A 12,069-nucleotide genomic window follows, 5' to 3' on the forward strand; every position below is an offset into this window, starting at 1 on the left:
TTTCTGTTACATAAATTTATGTGATATATTTAAGGTTTTACGTAAATAATCCTTCATCCAAAGAATGACAAAATATTTGCATGTAATATTGCAGTTTGCAGATGAATTAGACAAAGGACTATTGAGTCAGAACTCAACCTGATGAAAGCCTGCTGAAAATTTCACTTGTGATAGCAAAATATGAATAATCCGTTTTTAAATAAGTAGCTGTTTTTTTTAACCTATTGCACATTTGAATTCTCTGGTTTATAAATGATGAGCTGGAATGAAAAGAATATATTCTATTTTCTTTGCTCATTTGTACAAATGAAAGTGGGGAAATTCAAATCAGATATCCTGAAGAAATTCTTCACTGTGAAGGTGGTGAGGCCCTGGCACAGGTTTGCCCAGAGAAGCTGTGGGTGTCCCTTCCCTGCAGTGCTCAAGGCCAAGGTAGACAGAGCTTTGAGCAACCTGGTCTAGAGGAAGGTGACCCTGGCCCATGGTAGGGGTTGGAACAAGACAATCTTTGAGGTCCCTTCCAGCTCAGAGCATTCTGAGATTCTACAAAACTAGTACAAGCAAAGAAGCTCTAGCACAACTTTAAAGTGCAATCACCACTGGCTTTGAAATCAAAAATTCCATAAATATTTCAAATGGCTGATACCAGTATTAGGAAGAATCTCCATCAAAGGATACCTGAACAGCTTTTCCTCATGAGACACACTGAGTATGAGTTCCCAAAATTCATCCTAAGCAGCAACACAGTTAAGAAGTGCCAGAAGCATGTGTTTTAAATACCCTCTACCTATTATCTTGAGAGCATATCAAAAATTATAGTAATCTCTGGTATCTCCCTCATATGTCAGGTACTTTGTTACCTTTTTTTTTTTTTTTTTTTTTTTTGGGGGGGGGGGGGGTGTGGTTTGTTTGTTTTAGGGTTAGGGGGAGGTATTTCAAGATCCACCCTCACAGCCACCCAACATGCATTCTGAGATCACTGTGCCCATACAGCACACTATATAGTCAATTTTTTGAAAACAGAGACTTGATCACTTGGAAGCACAAAGCCAGTAGGCTGTTTGAGCACCTCAAATAAAAACTTTCCATAAAAGGAGTAAGTGTTCCTTGAAGTGGATCTCAGTTTCATCCTACTGAACCAAACAGTAAAAGGGGTGATGAGGAATCCAAGTCAGAACACTCAAATGCACCAAGGTAAAATGTTTATAGTAAGAATATTAAATACACTGATTACATTAAATACATTAATGAATTAAATAAACAGCCTCTCTCTTCACATTTCCTCCTGATCAGTACTGCTATACGTACCACTGTTTGACATTTGAAAAAGATTGTTCTTCTCAAACTTCTTGAAAACACTTCCTTTTATTTCGACAAACTGCAATTTTTAGAAACAGTTAGTTAGTTTTCTCACAAAAAAACTGATATAAACAAATAATATTATTAAAAAAGATGTTATTTTAAAATATTAATACTTAAGACATATGACATACAAAGACATTAGATTCTGAAACAAATTAGGGTAGCTATATGATAAAGCTACATACTTACATTATTGGACATCATGATGGTGAGCAGTGATTTATTGTGAGAGTTGAAGGCCACATTAAGGGTTGTTGCTTGAACCATTATAAGAATAGCATGCAGGACTGCATAGCAGGGTTAAGGAAGAATATTTGAAATAAGTTTTCTCCACAACAGTACTGAGGAGCAGTTAACCACAGATTTCCTATTTTGCTTTCAAAGTTTAACAGGAAGGTTTCCATATCCCTGTAAACCAGACTTACAGCAAGACAATACTTACCTGTAATATATGCACAGTGCTTTGTAGCATGTAATAATGATGCTAATTTTTCTTGTTCTAAAAGAACTCAATGACATTAGTTGTGAGAAACATCAATACAATCTGAAGAAAAAAATCTGAGGTAAAGATTCAGAATCCACCTACAGATTTCAGAAAAAATAGGGAAATATGGTAAGAACTCTAAATTTATTACCAAAACTACTGGACTATGGTATCTGTTTAGATTCATCAATACATTCTAAGGTTATTTCACACGAAGAGCATTTGCATCCTGAATATGCCTGAGTTTATCCCTTCACTTTGAGAAAATATTTTCAAGCCAGATGCATTTAACATTCCACTAAATAACAAAACCCTACTGTCTTTAAAAGCCTGTGAGGGTTTTAAATACTCGAATACAAATCAGAAATAAAATTTTTCATGAACTATGATTTTTCATTTTACTATAGGTACACCATAATGAAGAAATTCTTTTTTTTAAAGCAGGTGGTACTGGCGATCTTACTTTTCAAGTAAAGAACACTGATTAATGAATACCATCAATTTTTCAAATGTATTAAAATAAAATAATGCAGAGAAATTTCTCTGTAATTTAACTTAGAATATTTTGTAAATTATCAAAGAAAAAGGATACAGACATACAGCACTGCCATGAAGAAGTGAGGAATCACACCTATGTGAGCTCTTTTTCTTTCCTTAGGCTCTGTAGCTGTCCAATAAAGAGCATCCAAAATATCTTGTCCAAATGAAGAAATCAGACGATCAGCCACCTAAACAAGAAGAACTTTACTGCCTTTTACTGCCTACCTTTCTCTCCAACACTTGAGCATGCCCAGTTCAAGAACAGTTCAAACTAAAAGTACAGCTTGATCTAAAAAAAGTTTCACATATATATCACTTCTGATCTCTTACTTATTCCATTTTCTCTCTGGATTTCACAGCAATACTGTTCATTTTCTATATTAAGCAGTTTACTTTCCCTTTCAAACTTACTATCCCCTTTGCAACACTATTTGGAATAAATAATCATATATTGTTACCTTAGATGCTTTCTTGAAAGAGACTCAAGTACAGGTTAAAGCTCAGCCTTTGGAAAAGGAGTATGTATGTTGTATCCAACCGTTTAAAATGTTTTTCCCCATCCCTCAGGGTTTAATGGGAAAAAAACCCCAACAATAAAAAGTGAACTCCAGATGACAGGGAACAAAACCCCCTGAAATTAGACTTGGCTCTACTGTGTTCTATATACTGAAGTATATACTTAATGCAAATGTCAGCATAAAGCAGAATTCAAAATTAAAAGTACTGTAACACAAAACCAAGAGATTGAGAGGGACTTGAAAGTCTTCCAAAAAGGGAAAATATGTTGAAGAAACAACATACACCTGGAGTATAATCCAAAGGATTTATGCACAAACAGGAAAAGAATGCCCTAGCAGTAATTCTAAAGATATATAACATATGGACAGCATTTTGAACTTGTAATTTAATACCACAGCAAGAAAGGTCACAGGGAGTTCCACCAGTTCCCAACATCAGCAGCAAACGCATAAAACTGAAAATCATTACATAGTAGAACATTTTTTTCTGCAGTTCAAAATTTTAAAAACAAGCTGCAAAGGGCAACAAAACCAGAACTTAAAAAATTAAACTTGGCACATGTCTGGCTAAAAAAAGAGAAAAAGAGCTGTCTGTCATTGCTTACTAACTCAACCAAATGGAAACAGTTAAAGATGACAAATGGATTATGTCTGCTTAAGAAAAACAAGGAATACTTTCTCTAAGTGTCTTTCTGTAAAGCAACAATTTTGGACATGTTACATCAACATGTAGCAATACAGAACCAGGTGCACAATGTACCTGCAAATAATGATCCTACTAAATGGAAAATAAGTTCTTGGGACAACACAAACCTAGACTTCAGATCATTTCTTGACTTTTTAAATTAAATAGTTCTCAAGGTAAAGATACTGAAGTGAGGAAAGTCATATTTATTTCTGACATTATTACTGAATGAAGTTTCCTAAAATACGAAAATTGAATTAAAACAAAATTTTACAGGATGCCTCAAGTAAATGTATGGTGTGCTGCGCTCTAAGAATCAACTACGAAATAAAATGCACAAAGCCATGAACTGATGAACTATCATAAATCTGAAACTCCCAAGCTCATCAGTTTAAGAGATATTTACAGTGGCACTGTTTTCGGCTTTTAGATTTTGTAAATTGAAATTGTCTGCATTATTTGGTTCCTGCTCATTGTGATGACCCATTGAGTAATTACAGCTGGTATAGAGTAACACCAGCTACAGAATGCTTAAGAGTTTGGTAAGTTTTTGTTCACAATATTGTGAGGGTTTTAATAGATAAAATGGTGGCTTTGCTTTCCTTTCTATTTAAGCAGTCCTTGGTTCTTTGCTGAAAGGATAGAAAATTTTAAAACCCACCACACAATATTGTTGCTCGTTTTTCCAAATATGACTTACCTAAACCCTACATGCCGGCTCCAGGCTCCAGCAGAATTCCATGGTGAGTGCTGTCACCAACATAACGCACACTGGGGCTTCACAAGGAGCAGGAGCCGGTGGGCCTGAATCTAAAAAAGAAAAGTGTCATTTAAGCCAAATGTGCTGAATGCTCCCCTTAGCCTGTCAGTTGGGAGCATTCAGCACATAATTTGAAGATTTTGCATTCCTCATATCTGTCCAGGACAATAGTCTCTGGACTTGCCAACAGCCGAAAACATCAGGACATTGTAAACATCTCTGTTGCTCAGTGATTTACTAGAGTAAAAGGATCTTCCTTATTTTGAAAACTTGTGAAAAAAACATAAAGCATATTGCTTAAAAAAGAACATATTAAAATTCCTTTAAAAGTATTGCTTTCATCAGTAGCAAAGACTTTTAATAAAAGTCAACAAAGTAGTCTAAGCAAGCTAATATTCAAACTGTTGAAAGCTGACTATCAACCAAGTCTTTCAGTGGGATATCATGAACATTTTCTGCCAATATTGGCAACTTGTCATGGTAAAAAAAGCCCCTTAAAAACATTCACTCTGCTTGGCATGCTGGGTTTCATTAGACGCCATGCAAGTTAAATACTGTTTCCAAATTCAAAGTCTAATGTAATTTTTCTAATAACCATGAGTAGTAACAGATTTCCCTCTTTCCTAAAAGAAACAAACTCACGCAGCACATTTCTTAGTTGAAGCACACAATTTTGGTTCTGCCAAATATAGCAAAGTAATTAAATTCCTCATTTCAAACTGGATGGCACATGGCTTCCAATTCACAGCAAACACTGCAGTATCACTTCAAATTACATGGTAAGCACATAAAGCTGAGAAAGTACTAAGTGATTTGAAGTAGTCTTGAAATAGAGAAATTACTACTTTAAGCACATGGATTTATTTAGTAAGTGGTAATCTCTCATCAATTATGGAACTATATATAGTTGAGTATTTTCCCACACAACTAAAATCCAGATACCAACTCAGTGCCAATTTAATATTTGTATGTATTTTTCAGCAAATGTAAAATCAAAGGCAACAACACCCCTATGAATTAACAACTGAGGTGGCCTGTATGATATTTTTTTATTTCACTTAGTATAACGAAGTGTGTTCCTTATGAAGTATTTTCATGTTTTATTAGGAAAGAACAAATGCCTTTAGACAAAATATCCTAATTTTTGCAGAATGTAACCCTGTTTCAGCAGTCTTCAAAGGTACAACAGATGTTCAAACAAGGATTAATATATCATTCAGGAATCCCAGAACCCTAGTCGAATCACTTTTGTATACAAAGCTCTGATTGAGTCCGTTTAAGAGGTTGTGTTCCTACTATGTCCTATATTTGCGGGATGGAGATATTGTTCCTACGAAAACATTGCTTACTTTGTGAACCATTGACAAAATAGGTACAATTAAAAATCTTTTACTTTACATTAATAACAAAACAGAAACTGTTTTTCTCTACAGAACTTCTCATGATCTCACCTCCCAAAACAGAATTTCCTTTTCTTGTGTCACTACATTCATTCATTCATTCATTCATTCATTCACCTTATAGGCTTGTGTCTGCCAACCAGGACTGAGGTAAAGCTGTAACATGTGTCCTTGCATAAAATGAAAGCTGTATTCCCATAATGATGCACTAAAACCCACATTCCATGTTTTCTATTATCCTCCTCTGCTCTCTCTGGGGATCTTATCACTATTTTAAATCAACAGTTTCTACTTTTTTTGGTGAGTTCAAAATCTCATTCATTACCTGGCATTTCATAAGACACCTCTTTCACTTCCATTTATCAAAGTTTCTTGTTATGAAATTGATTAATAAGCTCCATAAATTAGGCATTATAAAACAGTACCTAAAACCTTATTGTTCACAAACCTGTTTCATTGCATCTACGCTTATTATCTTAAGTGTGTGCAGATTTGTGAGAATACCGGATGTGCCACATTCTAAGTACAAATACTGGAACACAAAATATCTTAGATAGTCTGACAAAAGCATACTTCATATTCTGATGCCAACATTCTTACCTCAAGCATGTTATAGATGATGTAGAGCTTTATGACAGACTGTCCCCTTATCAGATGGTACATCATAGAGTAGTCAACATAGTGCATCATGAAGTAGCAGATGACCAATATAATTCCTTTGAGCATGTCACATACCTGAGCAGGTTGTAGCAAACGCCTGTCACTGAAATACAAAGGGCAAAAAGCTCCACTAAATGTCATATACCCACAAAATACAGATGTTACTAAGTCAGTATGAATTTACAGAAGCTGTTCATCATGGATATATTTTAATGTAGTTTATTATGCCCCTTCCTCTGCCCTTCACTCCAACACCATGACTATGATACACATTTATAGATCACACTCATGAACAGGATCACTCTCTTGCTTGCCACATGCCTGTAATTAAAACACTGTATTTGTTGAGAGCTCACACTTTTTAATAACCTTCTGCATGCATGCCCTTTGGTTTCTAGTTTACCTTCCCTCTTCCACACAATTATATGATTTTGAGTTCCTCAGGTACAGAAATTGTATTCACTATGATCAAAAAGAAATGAAGCAGACATCTTCAATTTCAGTACAATGAACTAGATACTGAGGAACAGGTTGTAAATTCTGTATCTTCATTTAGCTCTAAGCTCTGCAGCAGTAAATGCAAACAATTTGACATTAGAGCTGGAGGTTGATTGTGAACCAAATGCACAAGTTTTCCATGAGTACACCAGGTGAGTAAAGGAATCACTACACAATTTCTTCCTAGTAAAACTACAGGAAGAAAATTGCTTTATCTCAATTGCCACAACAGTATACACAAGCATAATGAAATTGCAAGGACATATTCACTGGTCTGTTTATTTAGTTTAGTGTTAATAGGATGCAAAGCAGTTAAAAAGCCTTTGAATTACATCAAGAGGTTGAGAATTAAATATATAAAAAAGGAGGAAATAATTTCTATTAAATATATTTATTTTTTTAAATACACTGAAATGCTTTTACAGAAGTTGATGTTTCAAAGAAGTTGCAAGCAGTTAGCACAATTCAAGTTATGAATTTTCAGTTTCTGTATTCTTAAATCAGTAGGTCATCCTGTGATTAGGCAATATTCCCATGAACTGATAACACATTTAGAAAAAAAATTAAGTTATCTTAGTCGTGTAAAAATGTATGCCATTTGTAAAAAACATCCAAATAGTTACTTATGACCTCTGGAGAAGTTCTACAGACCCTGCAGAAAAGTTAAAAATCCCTGCTACCTCATTCTATTTAAATTACAGCTGGAGTGTTATATTTTGGGTTTCTTTGTTGTCTTCCATTCAAAAGAAAAATGCCCTGAAAACAACGTTCATGCATTATATCACTCCTGGAACCACACAGTGACATTCCACAATGGGCAAATAGGTCGTGCTCTTGCTGGGAGTATGAGCAAGAAAGTTTTCAGAACTCTCAGATTTACAGTATTGCACTTTGAACAGAGAGCAACTGCTCCTTTTACAATCAACTTTTTACTGCATAAACTGCATTGAAATCAATTACATTCTGAATAACAGAATTCAACTTGGTCCAGCATAACAGAACTGCTTACAGGGGCTTTGTCTCCCTAAGAGATATTTTCTTGCTTTCAGAAGTCCTCCAGTAACAAACAATATTCACACCATATCTTATTTCAGCTTAAGTCCTTGACAAGATGCCTCAGTGAACCTTCTTCCTTTCTTTGGTCCCCAAACTGAGTTTTAACTGCAAACACCAACTGAAAAAATTAAAACAAAACTGAACGTGTACCTTTTGCCCACTGCTTAAAAAGCCTATGTCTGTCTTTGCATGACACCCAAAAAATATGCACCCTCCCCAACCTGTAAAATCACACTTTGAAAATTTACTGCCTTATTTAATTACATCTGACTTAAACAACTATAGACATTGCAATATAATAGTATATATTGAAATATTTACATGACCTGAACAAGTCTGTAATTATTATTACTATTCACATGCTGAGTAACAGCATATTCCTTTTTTTCCAATCTACTTCCATTTTGGAAGAGTATTCAGTCATTTCTGTACAACACTCAAACTCCGAAATACAGATTGGGATACAGTGGTAAAGGTACTATTATGTCACAACAGTAATGCCAGGCCTTAGCACATGAAAAGGAGAATCAGAATCTATTACTCAGGAAATCAGCATTGTCATTTTTTCAGCCAACAACTACCTTATCATTAGAGAAGTAGTGAGTACCTGGTAGATAAAACCTGATGAACAAAAGAGACACCCACTTGAAAATCTCATTCACAGTCTTTAAGGTACCAACTTTAATGACAGAATGGTCTCTTACTGAAATGCACTAGTGAGTAGAATCTGTTTATGAAGCTTCTGAAGCAGTCCAGACAGATTCTCACAGGAAAATGCTTTGATGTCCACAAGTCAATACAGACTGAAAATACCACATCAAAGGTTTTCTGGCTTACACGTAACATCAAAGATGCTCAACCACCAGTCACAAGTTGCAGATGTTCTGTACTGATAGCTCTATCAGTCTTCTTCTTGTGTTGATTTTCATCTGTACGACTACACTCAAGTAAAACCAACTCAGGAAATGCCAATGTAAATGCATACAGCAACCATCACAGGGGACTACAAATTCTGAGAAGAGAGACATAAAACCAGGAACACAACTGCTCTTCAAAAGGTGGTCTCAACTCTGAAAACTATCTCAGGAGACTAACTCTCTATGAAGTTGCATGCAAACTTGCACACAGCATCCTATACACCGGTGAGATTAAAAGATTTTGAGAATGTGCTGTGTACAGAACAAATTTTATTATCTCTGAGATTCAATTCAAATGCAATCCTAAAGAGTGAGATCAACTACTCTTGATTGCTGTGCTTTACAGGAATTAAACTTTTGTAGAACAGATCCCATTTAAATAATGTTTTTAGAGAATTTTAGAATCATTTAGGTTGGAAAGGATCTTTCAGATAATGAAGTCTACCTGTCAACTTATCACTGCCAAGTCCATCATTAAACCACAGTCTATGCATCTTTTAAGTACCTCCAGAAATTGTGGTTCCACTACTCCCCTGAGCAGCAGCCTGTTCCATCACTTTACAATCATTTTGGTGAAGAAATTTTTCCTAATATCCAATCTAAACCTCTCCTGGCACTACATAAGGTCCTCTTGTCCTACTTCTCAAGGTGACTTGGATTTATTTTCTCAGTAGTCTCTCTGTATGTCTAGGAAAAAAAACTGCAATAAACAATATTTTTCTGATATTTTAATTAAAAATACAATCTATTAATGTTTTATGCAAAGTTCTATGTAACTTCCTGTGCTTCTCATCCACATGAGAAGCAGAACCAACAGTAATGACAGTGACAACTTCAGAAGAAGAGTCCTGGTTTGGACAGGGACAGAGTGCCTTTTATTTTTAGTAGCTGTTTTTTTGGATTTAGTGTAAGAATGCTGATAACTCACTGAATGTTTTGGTTGCTGCTAAGAAGTGTTTACCCTGACTCAAGGATTTTTGACTGTCTTTTGCTCTACTAGAGAGGAGCTGCACAGAAGGCTGGCACAAAGTGTAGCCAGGACAGGATGTCACAAACTGGCCAAAAGGAATATTCCACACCACAGAGCATCACACCCAGGAGGAGTTACCCAGAATGAGGTCTATCACTGTTCAGGGACTGGCTGAGTACCAGGCAGTGGCTAGTGGATAACTTATCACTTGTTTCTCTTAGAATGTTTCTCTTAGGATTCTATTAGACTCTCCCCTTCTCCTTTTCATTACTATTATTATCATATTTAGTACTATTATCAGCATATTTTGTTTCAATTATTAAATTGTTCTTATCTCAACCCATGAGCTTATCTTATGCTCTTATCTCAACCCTTAACTTTCCAATTCCCATCCCCACAGGAAGGAGTGAGTGAGTGACTGCATAGTACTTAGGAGCCAGCTAGGACTAAACTACAATATCTTAGTCATAAAAATATCCTCAGAGTTTCAAATTTCTCAGTCTGATGACAGAAGAGCTGCCAGCATCTCAACCCTCTACTGAGTACAAGGGATTACTGTAAAGATTGACTACAGAAAACTGCTTTCTAGAAAGTGAGAAGAGTAAGAAGATCCTGGCATTTACAATATATTCTAGTGTTCTTTCACTGTATACTAGGAAAGACCCTTTCATATTGACTAAATAAGGAATCTACAGTGTACCACTATAGCATGTTTCCAATTGAGAGAGATCAAACATGTCTATTTCATAAATCCATAGAAGCAGTTTTATTGTACCAGAATCATCTTCCGCTCTGGTTAGTAACATTTAAAAAAGGATTTTGAGGTGTGGTTCTGCATAAAATACAGAAAAGGGACAATTATTTCCTACAAAGACAAGGAAATCAGGTAAACAGATTAGGTCTAATGATTTATCACCTTTTGGCAAATACACAGAACTGACTGCAAAGCCTGCAGTAATGAAATTATACAGCCAGTGCTCAGTGAGAGCTGACCATTGCAGTTTTAGTATACAATCAGGCACACAGGTTTAATCTGTATTTGGCACAAATCATTCCTATCCTTTGGATTAAGCTGTTTAATACATATAAACACACACTGCCTGATGCAATTTCATGCCTGTCACAGCATCCCAGCATTCTGCATTCATTTTTCTCAATATATGCTTTTACTTATTGTCTCCAGTAACTACTCAATGCCAGCACTGAAAAGTAGTTTCAGGACATCTTAAGCACTAACTAATCAGACCTTGTGATTAATATCACATGCACATTCATACTGCTGTAGTCATGCACATCATGAGCACCACAGAAGCTCAAAGAAACAAAATTAAAAAGCTTATACTGGCCAAACGATGACAACTACAAAAAGGCCAAAAAACAAACAAGAAAAACATGGCATAGTGCTGGTAATTTCAATACCTCACTTGAAAGTAGGGACCCAAGTTTTAATAACTAGACAATACTGAGGTGATGTGATAACTCAGAGTGTGATCCTGTGATCTTTAGAAACCATTGAACAGAGTTATGAGAACCTGAAACAGCTCAGCTCACTTCCAAACACATCACATTTTTACAGCTGTGCATGAATTATGACAGCGAGGAAAATTTCATATGAAAATTACATATGGGTCCTTTTTCTCATGAGTGACAAAGTGAGAACAATAATTAAAGAGCACTACAACCATACAACTTTCCTCTGGTAGCAAGGTAACAAAAGAGTGGGCAGTAGAATTTTTCTGTAGAAAGTAGTTCGTCTTTTCCTTCAAAGCTATCCCAAGCATACAGTGATGGTGCACAATTGATTTAAATATTAACACTTGCCTGGCTTTAATGAATGCTCTTGACAGTATCATGAGAGCCTTTGTTCAAGATGTAGTTCCTCTAATATCCTACCAGATTCCAAAAATAATGTTACATGGTTTCAAAATTTAGCTGAATATAATTTACCTCACAATTTTCACACCTCAAACCACTAAATAAAATGACACAGTGCACCTGGACTGTTCTTCAAAATCACCTTATTACGATACATGATTTATATCTTTCCACCTAATTATTTTCTGCCATTATTTGAGGAAACTGGCTTAGTGTAAAGTATCCCTGCCCATGGCAGAGGGGCTGGAACTGATGATCTTTAAGGTCCCTTCCAACCCAAACCATTCAATGATTCTATGATTATTCCATTACTACTTCAAATATTTTTTGCTTTAAGTCATGCT

General features: G+C 35.5%; 1 protein-coding gene across 2 annotated transcripts in view; it reads right to left on the minus strand.

Annotated features, from left to right (window-relative positions):
• The window catches only part of TAPT1 (transmembrane anterior posterior transformation 1), a 51,376-nt gene that overhangs the window by 21,596 nt on the left and 17,711 nt on the right, over positions 1–12,069 (minus strand). For both annotated transcript variants that reach the window (XM_063401655.1, XM_063401656.1), the window contains 4 exons: positions 6,350–6,512; positions 2,439–2,574; positions 1,552–1,649; positions 1,309–1,378 (listed from right to left, as the gene is read on the minus strand). In XM_063401655.1, coding sequence (XP_063257725.1) covers positions 1,309–1,378; positions 1,552–1,649; positions 2,439–2,574; positions 6,350–6,512 — 467 coding nt within the window. The remainder of the gene's footprint in view (positions 1–1,308; positions 1,379–1,551; positions 1,650–2,438; positions 2,575–6,349; positions 6,513–12,069) is intronic.

The sequence above is a fragment of the Prinia subflava genome, chromosome 7, assembly GCF_021018805.1.
Source record: "Prinia subflava isolate CZ2003 ecotype Zambia chromosome 7, Cam_Psub_1.2, whole genome shotgun sequence".
In the NCBI taxonomy this organism is placed as follows: domain Eukaryota; kingdom Metazoa; phylum Chordata; class Aves; order Passeriformes; family Cisticolidae; genus Prinia; species Prinia subflava.